The 12,109-nt window shown below is 42.6% G+C and overlaps 2 protein-coding genes across 2 annotated transcripts in view; both read right to left on the bottom strand.

The window, feature by feature from the left end:
- The window catches only part of ZNF219 (zinc finger protein 219), a 259,158-nt gene that overhangs the window by 167,603 nt on the left and 79,446 nt on the right, over window positions 1-12,109 (bottom strand). The gene's annotated exons all lie outside the window — the stretch shown is intronic.
- Window positions 583-12,109, bottom strand: part of TMEM253 (transmembrane protein 253) — a 148,291-nt gene continuing 136,764 nt past the window's right edge. Inside the window, exon 7 of the mRNA XM_069239048.1 lies at window positions 583-786. Within this exon, the coding sequence (XP_069095149.1) occupies window positions 769-786 (18 nt within the window). The 3' untranslated portion in view covers window positions 583-768. The remainder of the gene's footprint in view (window positions 787-12,109) is intronic.

Consider the following 12,109-nt stretch of genomic DNA (forward strand, 5'->3'; position numbering starts at 1 on the left):
CATAAAAGTGAGTGAGGCTGAATTCTAACAAGTTCCTGGACCTACTTCACAACTCACTGATGCACAGGCACCCAAGAGGGAAGCATAGGAGTCTGAAATAATGGAAACAACTGAGCACACTCCACAGGCCCTGTGTATTAACCACCATTTGGTAGGCAACACCATGCTGTGTCCCAGGTTCACAGACTGAAGAGCAAGTAGTCCCACCACCTTCTCTACCTCACAAGTATCTAGATGGGGATAGCTGTGTTTTCAAAACTCCTGCCAATACTTTGGGAGAGCAACTTTCTATTCTTCTATCAATGTTTGCTGTCTGCCTTCACTTGACCCATTTGTTTGGCTGACCCAGAGGTCTATGTTATGGCTGAGCCAGAAAATGGGTTCACTAAACTGCTTTCAATTAGCACACCACAAGAGATAGCTCTTGTTCCAGAACATGGGTCAATATTCACAAAGATGATTCTAGTATTAGTGCTCCCAGCACTGATCCCTAAACTGGGACACATTTCGAAAGAAGGACTTCCAAACTGAAAGCCACCACAGCTGATATGAATGCTAGGGTGCCTCAATCCTATACACCACAATTGGTATATCTAGACTCAAACTTGAATAACAATGTGACAACACTGTCAATTAAGAGGAAATGCATTCCATTTATTCAATGATGTTTCTTCCGGTCAATTCTTCATCTTCATGCAGATTTCAGGTATTTTCTGGAAAAATTTCCTCCAGTATCAGACTGAATCCAGAACGTCTCTGCTGTAACTTTCACTGACGCCAGAGTCGCTTCAAGTGCAAAGTCACAGAGATTATCACAGGAAGTGAAGTAACAATTCCATAAACGTGTGTAAGTTAGACAGTTTTAAACAATACTGGGAATTATAGTGAACGTCTGGTCAATACTGTGTTTATAAAGTAGAAGGCTTGAATTTTTTGACCATGTCTTAAAGAATGATGGACCAGTCAACACATGTTTCACCTTAATGCGGCATGACCTAGGACTTTTTCAATGCTTTTATAAATAATTATCATGACAAATATACATACCAGTAATCTGTTATAATAAAGCAGATATACAATAAAACATGTAAATCATAAAGTAATCATAAGGGTTAGACCAAGGAGAAAAACAACACAATTTTTTTTAATCATATGGCATTAAGTATTACTTCAAAACATGCATGCTTTACACTCTGTGGGGTTTTCACTGCAATCTATGCCAATCAATAATTCAGTACATGGTAGATGCAAGTCATTGCTAACATTTATCATTTGGTGAAGTGCCCGTGTCTGTGTTTTTGAAAGCTAATCATTAAGGGGCAGTGCACTCTGGGAGTATTTATTCCAATGGAAGTTGAGACACGCTAATTTGGTTGCAAGGCATATGAAACTAAAGAGTTAGTAAGATAGTTTTGATAAGAGTCATAACTAACGTATAAAGCAGTCGAGAGCAATCGTCATTTAATTCTTTGTCCATAAAAGTGAACATGCAAAATATAAAGTGATCTATCTGTGAGGGACGGAAGAAGCAGTTCTGGATTAGAATATAATTAGGTATGAGAAAACAGATAATGATAATTATTAACTGACAGTCATGCTAGTGCTCATGCTGTCAAAAGCATACCCAAAATTCTAAATGCGAATTTGGGCATAAGTTGAGCGAAGGTGGTCTGACTATGATGATATGAAAAGGGAAATTAGGCATAAGTTGAGCAGCAACAGTATTAGAATGGCTGGCAGCAAGAGAAAGCTGAGCTTGGGAAGTTCTTACCTAAGAATGGCAAAGTAAAAGGTTTCTACAATCCGGACTCAGGAAGTGGCATTTGCAGGGTCTAATGTATGCAATGGGGGGAATGCGACAACTTATGGAGCTGGAGGGGTGTATCGTGGGGTCAACGGTAGACACTAATGTCACATGACAAGGCAGAAAATGTAGCATCCATATTGAAACAGTGTGTAGTAAATGATAGCAGTACAACAAATTATTTGTCTATACAGAAGAGGATTTATGTGGTCATACCGTGTGGTCTGATCATTAAAAAATGTCAATGTAGTACATATTTTAACAAGAATTCTCAAATGTTATTCTGATTAGAAAACATGGTGTCATACATGGATATATTTGTATATGGGATTCAGGGATACAATCTCACAGTAAATAAAATAATTATTTTTGGATATTAAGTGTGATTTCCAGGTGGCCAGAAAAAAACATGGGCTGGACAATAGGAAAATTGATAAGTGGTTACAACAATTATAAAAAAAGAGGTACATATCTTTCCACATTTTCTCAAAAATTATGCTGAATGAGTAATAAGAAGATGATATGGACAATAAAAAATAAATGTGGCCCCATTCATTAATATTGGCAAATGCTTAGTTTGTACCTTTCCACTTGTTCTTGAAAGTTACTCAAGATTAGACAAAGTACATTGATAATCATTACAAAGGAAAAAGCAAAGAGCAGTAGTGGTTGAATGGAGTCATTGTCTGCGGTCCTTATGTTTTGAGTTCTGAATTGCAGTCATAAGATGTCCTGGTGTTGCTGTGGGAAAATAAAGTAGTTGAACATCTAATGATGAACAAACGCACAACAATAGAGGTGAGAGGTGGTGTTGTGCCCAAGACACGATGACCTGAAGGCTGGGCCCAAGGCCTTGATTAACGTCAAAGAGGCCTACCCTGTAACAAGCAGAAGCATCTAACACTTAGGCCTGTTCCCTTTGTTTATCCCTCCAGCCAGACCGGCGTCCATCACAGTCAGCCTCTTGTTGACATCAAAGTGTCAGATCCAGCTGAACTGTCCAGACCTGCCTGATAGGTCTGCTGGGGTTTTAAATATGACATTGGGGGTATACTTCACTGCCTGGCCTGGTCATTGAAAGTTCAGCCTTGTCCTACCAGACTTCTGTTTATGAGTTTGTTGGGTTGACAGGACCCACCTAAAACTGGTGTAGCATGTCTGAAGACTTCAACAATTTTGAAAATGCACAAAGTGGTAGTGTTAGCCCAAGAACCTTCCATCAGTGGCTAGGGCCTCCCCAGAGGTCATTCTCATCCAAATGCTCATGCACGGCATAAACGTGACATCCCCAGGTACAAACTCCTGAACCTGTGGAAGATTAGAAAATGACAATCTGCTGTTCGAGACTAGAGAAGAGCCTTAAAAGACTCCTGGTCTCTATCTTATTCCCAGGACAAAGACAAGGAATCCAGGGATCATGAGGCTGACTTCCTGTTCAAGCTACAGTGATAAAACAAGCTACAAGAGACCTTCTCTGCAACTGCCCAGCTGATCAGTGGTACCTGGACCTAGACTGGACTCTGGCTGCCACCCTGTGGATCTCTAAGTGCCTCCCTTTGGGTCCTAGGTGGCTTTAAAAGTATACTCCTGTGGTGGCTTGGGACTTAAAGGACTAAAGTCAGGGGGTAAAACCTTTGGCCAGGACAAACCCGGGTAGGGTATCCGACCTGTGCTTTTTTGTAGTCAGCGTCAAATGGCATCTAGGCTCTGTTCTACCACAGTCATTGACTATCATTGGCACTTTGTGCTTCTTGGCCAAATTTCTACTTAAAAGGCTAAACATTCATACCTCCACTTCCATTCATTAGATTTTAGTCATGTTGGTGTTATTTTGTTTATTAAATTTTACTCTATTTTTCTAATTCATTTTGGGATTTTTATTGTTTTGCATTTCAACTTTATCACAGTTTTATTACTGTATAAGTACTTTACACATTGTCTCTACGATAAGCCTATCTGCTCTGTGCCATAAGAAACCAGGGGGTTGATCTCAGGTTTACTTAGTGACTCTAGTGGTTCACCCTGACAAGGTATGTGATTATTAATTGAGGTGTGTACTTACTCCCCACTCAACTATTAACTCTTTTTACAGATGCAAACTATTTGTCAGCTTTGACTCACTGATCAAATAACACTTCTCTTTAACTTTTATCACCTCACTATATCTCAGGTATGAGCTATAATACTGAACCACACACAATTAACTCTTTAACAGGTTCAAACTGGGTACTTTTCAGCATATCTGTCGTGTTATCGAGGCAAAACAGGCCTACCTGTGTTTATGCAACAGTAACATTAATTCTCTATTGTTGGAACTGCAAATTTGAAACAAAGTCATGTTTGCAAGCAGTTGCAATCAATGATAACAGTTCAAACTAAAATGTTAACTGCACGTATTTTGTCTCACCAGCGTACATTTCTTCCATGGTTACAAACATTAGATATAGAGCTGTATAAGAAAGCCCTTTTCTGAACTGCACTGGTGCAAAAAGGATCTGGGCTTCTTGAGACCATATATCAGCTAAAAAAAACTTCTGAGTTAATGTGTGTCTTTTTAACAGTAGAGCCTGGAAATACAAAGAAATGGTTGCTGCCCTTTGTTTTTGAGCTCTGCTGTCAGCAAAACATGCACTAACTCAGATATTTCAGTGCACAGCAAGGCTGAACTGGGATTTATCTGTGAAAAATAACCATTATAGTTTTTAAACTGTAAGGTGTTGGATGTACAACAAAGATGCATAGGTAGTATATTCCAGAACCAAGAAGGCAGGATAAAAAAATCACTTCCATATTCCTTTCAGACTTAGGGGACCTTTAAAAAACTCCCTAACAAGAGCCAGGGTGATCCAGACATGGAATACAACATTTACAACATGGTGTTTAACATGAAGCACAATACAATGTAAACCTTTACAAAAGTACAACAAGGGCCCTTTTAAATTGTTGTACAACGCAGGTTGAGAATTTTTTTAAATGACACTTTTTTATAACACTTAAGAAAAAGGAGGTTTTAAGGGTTACAGGATCGGGTATTAAGTATTTCTGGGTGGGTGGAGGCAAGGGGTTTTTAGGGTTAGGGGTGGGGAACAGTAAAGGGAGGCAAGAAATATTTAGGTTTCAAGACTGACTAAAGGTGAAGGGAGTTCAGGGATTTTTAAGGTTCACTGGTAGGTAGAGGTAAAGGGGGTAGGGGCGTCCAGGCTCTGGGCCAGAGGGAAAGGGTAGTAATTAGATTAGGATTCAGTAGTAGGTAGAGGTAAAGGAAACTAAGGTGTTTTAAACGTTCAGGGGTAGGTAGCGGTCAAAGTCGGTAAGTGGGTTTTAGGGTTCAAGCATTCTAGGTAGTTAGGTAAGGGATTTTTAAGGTTCACTGGTAGGTAGAGGTTCAGGGGCAGGTAGGGTTAATGGGAGTTAAGGGGTTTGAGGGTTCAGGGGTGGGTAGAAGTGAAGGGTGGTAAGGGTTTTTTAGGGTTCAAGGGTGGGTAGAGGTAAAGGGAGGTAAGGAGTTTTTACGGTTAAAGTAAAAAAAAAAATACACACACACACACACACATATATATATATATATATATATATATATATATATATATATATATATATATATATATATACACACATATACACACACACACACACACACACACACACACATCAGTATATCTGTAAAATACACGTGTGTAAAAGCACTCTATACATTTATATAAGATTGATTATCTATATGGCGGTCACCACTGGGGAGCGATAGTGTTTCAATAGGAAATGCCTTTTTTTGTGTTGCGAATAACTGTGGCACAGTTTAAGTAATTTCCATCATTTAAAATGTTTTTTTTTTAAAGTGCTACTTTTTGACTAGTTTGCGCAAGGAAAGTTCTGGAGTGATCGGTCAAGCAGGGGCTTTGGGAAAAAAAGAAAAAAGTGGGGCCCCAGAACATGTTTTCCCCATTCATTTTTCCATAGGAACTTTAGACACAGCTACAGCCCAACCCACTGAATGGATTTACATTAAATATAGCAGAAAGCTAGATCTTGGTCCAGAGTCCTTCATGTGATTTGGTGTAAACTTTTCAGTAGTTTATGAGCAATTAATGCTCAGAAAATGTGTATGGCTAGGGACGTGGAGCCACCACAGATCCAACAGATCTCCTGCTGAGATATGATTGGCTGCCACCACCTCAACCAGGAAGTGGTGGCAGCCATCTTAGGGCCAGAGACTCAGTCCTGAGTCCTAAAAAAAAAATTAAAAGGGGAAGTGGGAAAATAAGACATAAGGGACAGGGTGTGAATACCCTGACCTCCTAGGCATAGATAATCCAGGCAAAAAAAACACACAAGTACGGGCTCTGGTGCTTTTTTATTCAAACCCTCTGGGGTGGGACAGGACCCAGGGGGTGATGCAAAATCCCTGAGCCTTTAAAAGCCCCAGGGACCCCAACCGTCGGGTTCGGATCACTTGCTGGGCACCCACCACCAGGACACAGCACATTCCCTGCCCGCACCAGCGCGTAGCAGGAAAACATCTGTGTACTCCCACTTGATTGGAGCATTTTTAAAACTCTTTCCAAATGGGCGCAAACACAAAAAAATGCTTCTGCCAGCTAGGAGCAAACTTGAGATAGGCTTCCCTGCCCACACTGATGTGGGTAGTGAAACAAATTAACAGACTGCTCCCACTCTGTATAGTAACATTAGGGCACAAGTTATAGTTACTCAAGATAATCATTATTACTACTGGTGAATTTCTGTGGTTATGTTGTTACTGAACATTTTACCTAACTAGTTTAGGTTTTTTTTTTTCACGCCGTTTGATGAATCTTCACAAAACGTTCGGAAAAGTTTCTCTTTTTTTGCCTAATTTGACCATGGAAAGTTTCTGGGTGATCCGTCAAATGGGGGGTGAGATAAAAGGGCCATCCCAAAATGCAAAATCCCCATGCATTTACCAAAGGCTTCCATAAGAAGCAATATTGCAAAAACTGTTGAACAGAATTACACCAAATTTATCAGGAAGCTAGATCTGGGTCCACAGATTGTGATTTTTGGTGTAACTCCATTCAGCAGTTTTTCAAAAAACAAAGGTGTATCTGGACAGTTGGGTCTCAGGGACTCTCGCAAAAGTCCTTCGAACCCAGTTTTGGAAAAAAAAAAAATCATTTTGATTGGCCCAGGAAGGTTTTTAACCCTTGGGCATATTTTCTGTTGTGGGAGCCAGACTCCTGCAGGAGCAGCACTCTGATTGGCTACCAGCAACATGAAAAAATGTTGCTTGCAACCATTACGGGACTCAGGTACTTAGGGGGTCATTATGAGTTCGGGAACTCCTACCACCCCCCTCACTTCACCCCCAGTGCGGCGAAGCCCCCGCCAGCCCTATTACGATTTTCCCACTGGGCCGGCGTAAAACAGGACCTTTACATGGATGCTGGCTCCGACGCCAATGTGGCAGTGCAGCGGGTCCCTAGGGATGGTCATGATATGGCAGCCGGATCGGCACTACCGCAGCGGTCCGCCCGCCACCATGAGTCTGGCAGTCCATGGACCGCCAGGCTCATAATCAGGCCCTATATCTCCTGTCCTGATGTTTAAGAGTAAAAATAATAAAAAGGGGGAGGGCATGGATACCCAGTACCCCTCTGGATGGGACACAGAAGGGCCTTCTCTGTGGCCAAAATAAATTTAAAAAAACAGCAATCCGCATTTAAAAAAAATATTTGAGAAAGGTGAGTGAATAGGACCCCCTTCTGGAGAAAATCTTGGGTCCCCGGAGAGCCCATCTTTGGGGCTGGGTACCTAAGTATGGATTGGGGTGTGCGGCCGGGGCGAAAAGCCACCCCCCCCCCCCAACTGGAGCCTTTTTAAAGACCCTGGCACTCCCTTCCCTGGGGCAAAATCATAAACAAAGGGGAGGAGGAGCTGCACAGCCCCTCTCTCCGAAGCTAAAAAGGCACCAGAGACCCCATCCTCTGTGGCCAGTTCAAGTACTCTATAATGGGGAGCCCACCCCGGGGACAGAGTTGTTTCCCTGCCCGCATCATCGTGGGCAGGGAAAATATGTTTGTTCTGCCAGATGGAAGCAAACATGCCTTCCCTGCCTGTAGCAATGCGAGCAGGGAAGGCAAGTCTGCTCCTGGCTGATGGGAGATTTAAAAATGCTCTTAGTGGGTAGGAGCAGACTTCAGTTTCCCTGTCTGCACTCCTGTGTGCAGGGAAACCAATATTGCTCCTGCTTGAGGAAGCATGCAAAGAAAGCTGCTCCCTCTGGGTGGGAGCAATAACGGCTCCCTCACTATGAGGGGAGCTGGCTGGGTCTGGAGGGGCCCTGGGGATACCCCTGTGACCCCCATACTAGTAATTTGTGGGTGCCCCAGTTAGGCACTGGGGCACCCACCTGTCACTCTAGGATGGGGTCTTTCGGGCCAAAGAAGACTTGGACAGGGGACGCACGCACCACTCCAATTACTTATGCATTTTGGTCCTAGGGGATGGGGTCCCTGGGCCCTATCTGAGCTGGGGGGAGCAGCACACCCCCTCCCATTACTAATTGGCCCGAACCAGCAGAAGGAATTACACCAAATTTGGGAGAAATGTAGCTCTTGGTCCAGAATGCACACTTTGTTATTTAGTGTAAGTCCATTCAGTAGTTTGAGATATTAAAGGAAATCCACATTTGTTTATCTAGGTGCACGAATAATTCGTGAATACCCCTGATCTCGTGCAGAGATCTGATTGGTTGTCAACACTTTGACCAGGAAATGTTGGCAGCCATTTTGGGACTCACACTTAGCAAAGTTCCAAACAAAAACATAAAAAAATAGAAAAGGGGCAGGGTACAAATACTCTGATGCCCTAGCCTTCACACTGGGGTCCTGCTTGCACCCAGCCAAGGCAAAAAAGGATTTCTAAAAAAAAGTTTTGCTGCAAAATTGTGACAAAAATGTAAATAGAAAAAAAATATATATATACAAGTTTGGCCTCCCGCCCTTGTTTTTTTAAAAAAAGGCCCCTGGGTGGGCTAGATCCCGGGGACATGCCCATTTCTACCAAAAAAATAAAAAAATAAAGAGACTCACGGGCCCTCTCCTCTTAAAGCTCATTTGAGCCTCTGGGACCACCACCTCTCCTGTGCTTGTTTAATATGAAGGAGGGGGGGTGGGGTGCCTCCACTGGGCTCTTTTAGCCCCTGGGACCATCAGCTCCCTGGGGCTTTACTTAATAAAGGAGGGAGCCCACAGGGATCCACCTCGCCAAGGCTAAACACTGAAGTGGGGGGCCACGCAGACCCACTGCACCCTGGGGACCCCCACATCCCCAGGCCCTGTTGAATAATTTAAAGGGGGGGGTATGGCACCACTTAACCCCTTGCCCGTATACAGCCCCAGGGACCACCACCTCCCCAGGACCGGTCCATGCACAACGAAGGAGGGGGCCTTGTGTCCCCTCCTTCTGGAGTCACTTATAGCCCTGGGGACAGACACCCCCCAGGGCCAGCCCCTGCTATCTCCCGAGGTGCCCACCCTTGGGGGAAAGCCATTTGCTTTTGCTTGGTGGGAGCTGTGGCAGCTCCCATCAATCAAAAGCAAACATTAACTCAGCTCCAAGTAAGCGGGATTGTGAAGACTGCTCCCGCTTGCTGGTAGATGAGTTTTCATATTTTCCTGCCTGCTGTCATGCAGCCAGGGAAAGAGATGAAAGGATTGTTCCCGCACGCAGGAGGTGGGAGCCAGCTGGAACCGCGGGAGCCTTCAGGCTTTTCCCGCGGTCCTGTCACTTTCTCTCTCTCTTCCATCCTGTAACAGGATGGAAGAGAGCGAGATAGAGAGGAGTCCCCTGTGGTCTAGTGGTTAAGGTATCAAACCCTCGAACTGAAGGTTGAGGGTTCAGTGGTCAATTCCTTGCTTTAATTTCTTTTCAACTTCAAATATTTAAGGTGCATACCGAAAGGTGATCTCTCTCTAAGAGACAAATGCATTTTTATTTTTTTGTCAGATAATATCTCATTCTAAGTACATTATTCATCAAAGCCTAAAAAACCTCTCTCAATTTCTGTCTGTCATTCTCTTTCTCTAAATCTCTCTCAATTTCTCATTTCCTTCTCTCTCTCTCTCTTTCATTAATGGTCTCTCCATACAATGACTTCCAAGTGTCACACTAGCGAGATGCTTGGTTTAAATGTTATAATTACGCTTTGATGCAAAGAGAACAGAGTCACTTCTCGCCTACAGGTACAACTCTTGGGCTGTCACACAGTAGGATGAAGGTTCAAATTCTAGTATCTTATGGCTCTGTGTCTGTTTATTTACTAGTGTTTTGAATGTTAAACTTTCCTAGTGATGGAACATCTATGTATTTTACCCATCAAAATCTTTGGGTTGAATGCCATAGATACGTCTGGAAACTGCACAGTAAGGAGTCACCTGTGGCGTAGTTGCTAAGGTCCCTGACTCTCAGAGTGAAGGTTGCCCCTCTCTCCCCTTAAAGTAAAGGCTTGGTCCTGGGAAGATGGTGGTCCCAGGGCCGAAAACAGCCCGGCAGCCACATGGCCCACCCTCCCCAGTTTAGTTATTGGTGGGGCCCTAGGGGATGGGGTCCCCGCAGCTGAAATAGACCTGAGGAGTGGTGCCGACCTCCCACTTTTCAAACTTGGTCAGGCCCCAGGGGATGGGGCCTCCAGGGCCAAAATGGGCCTGGGGAGGGGGGGCATGAACTCCCCAATTATGTAAATTATTGCACACCTGGAACCTGGCCCACCTGGGACGAAGAGGGGGAACAAATGAAAAATACAAACTCAGGAGACCTCACTTTAAAAAAAAAAAAAAAAAAAAAAGATTTGCAGATCCTCCATGAATTTGCAGCAAAAATTCAAAAATGAAAGTTTTTTGGCTCTTATATTTCTACCTTGCCCCCTTCTGTTTTTCTTTCACTTTCTTCTTGGGGCATGGCTGAGTCTGAGTCCCAAGATGGCTGCCAACACTTACTGGTTAAAGTGTTGGCAGCCAATCAGCAAGAGATCTCGGATCAGCGGATGATTTGCATCCCTAGATACTCTATGTTTATTCTTCCTCTAATAACTCCAAAACCACTGACGGATTTGCACCAAATTACAAAACACACTCTTCCTGGACCAAGATCTACTTTCTGCCAAATTCAGTGTTATTCAGTTCATCGGTTGGGGCTGTAGTCATGTCTATAATCTCTATGGGAAATTGCATGAGGAAAACATGTCTTGGAACCTCCCCTTTTTCTCAGCCCCCGCTTGACGAATCACAGTAACAATAAATAAGCAAACATGTCAAAGCAGTGACTTGACTCACTGCAGGTACATTGTCATAATCGTAGAAAATGAGTAATGTAAGTTATGAGTAACCTCCATGAGGGCCATCTTAAAACGTCAAGGCTAACAAACTCAGCCCTTGCAAAAAGTGCCAGTAGACAAATTATTAATGTGCCATCACGAATAGTAGATATATTTCCTAAAAATATGTTGACATTATCTATTCCAACAAGACTTTGGTTGTTTGGGATTTATTTTCATGGCTGTCTGCTAAATAATTCATGATCCTAATGAAATCACCAAAACGCTCAGAAGTATACCATCATCACAACTACTAAAATTATACGGCAAAGAATGACCAAATTACTCACCAACGTTATCTAAATTATACAGCCACAAAAACAAATTGTGTGCTCATTCTATGGAAGTATTATTTTCACCATTACCCAAACGAGCTAGAAACATGATTTTTTTGGTAATATGTAAAACATGTGGCAAGTCTGTAAAATCTATAGTTATGTAGTGAACTTTGCAGCCACAGAATTGCATGATTTGTCCACTGTTGTATGAACAATTTATACATAAAAAGTAAATAAAACCCAAGATTCTAATTCCAATCAATGCTCATTGTTAGCTGCACTTTTAAGAACACCGTTTTTTAAGTGAATTACCCCAAAAGAAACATGCAAGATTAAAAAATGCACAATGTGTAACATAGTCCTACATTGCCATTACAAACTACTCATCCGTCGGCCCCATGGCTCACGATGTCACAAGACCCCTTATTTATATATTGGACCATATTACACAGTTTTATCATTTATGTATTTGTACATATATACTTGAAAGTGATAACTCATTATCTAATGGTTATCTGTAGGGCTTGTTAACATAAATGTCTTATAATACTCGGAGAACCTTCAACCCGGGCTACAAGGTATGTTGTCTACATTCAGACGGATAAGTAGTAAAGCATTTCCTAAATGGTGAAAACTATTTATTACATCAGGCCCTTAATACATTCTGATCCCATTTAT

The sequence above is a fragment of the Pleurodeles waltl genome, chromosome 6 (genome assembly GCF_031143425.1).
Source record: "Pleurodeles waltl isolate 20211129_DDA chromosome 6, aPleWal1.hap1.20221129, whole genome shotgun sequence".
NCBI lineage: Eukaryota > Metazoa > Chordata > Amphibia > Caudata > Salamandridae > Pleurodeles > Pleurodeles waltl.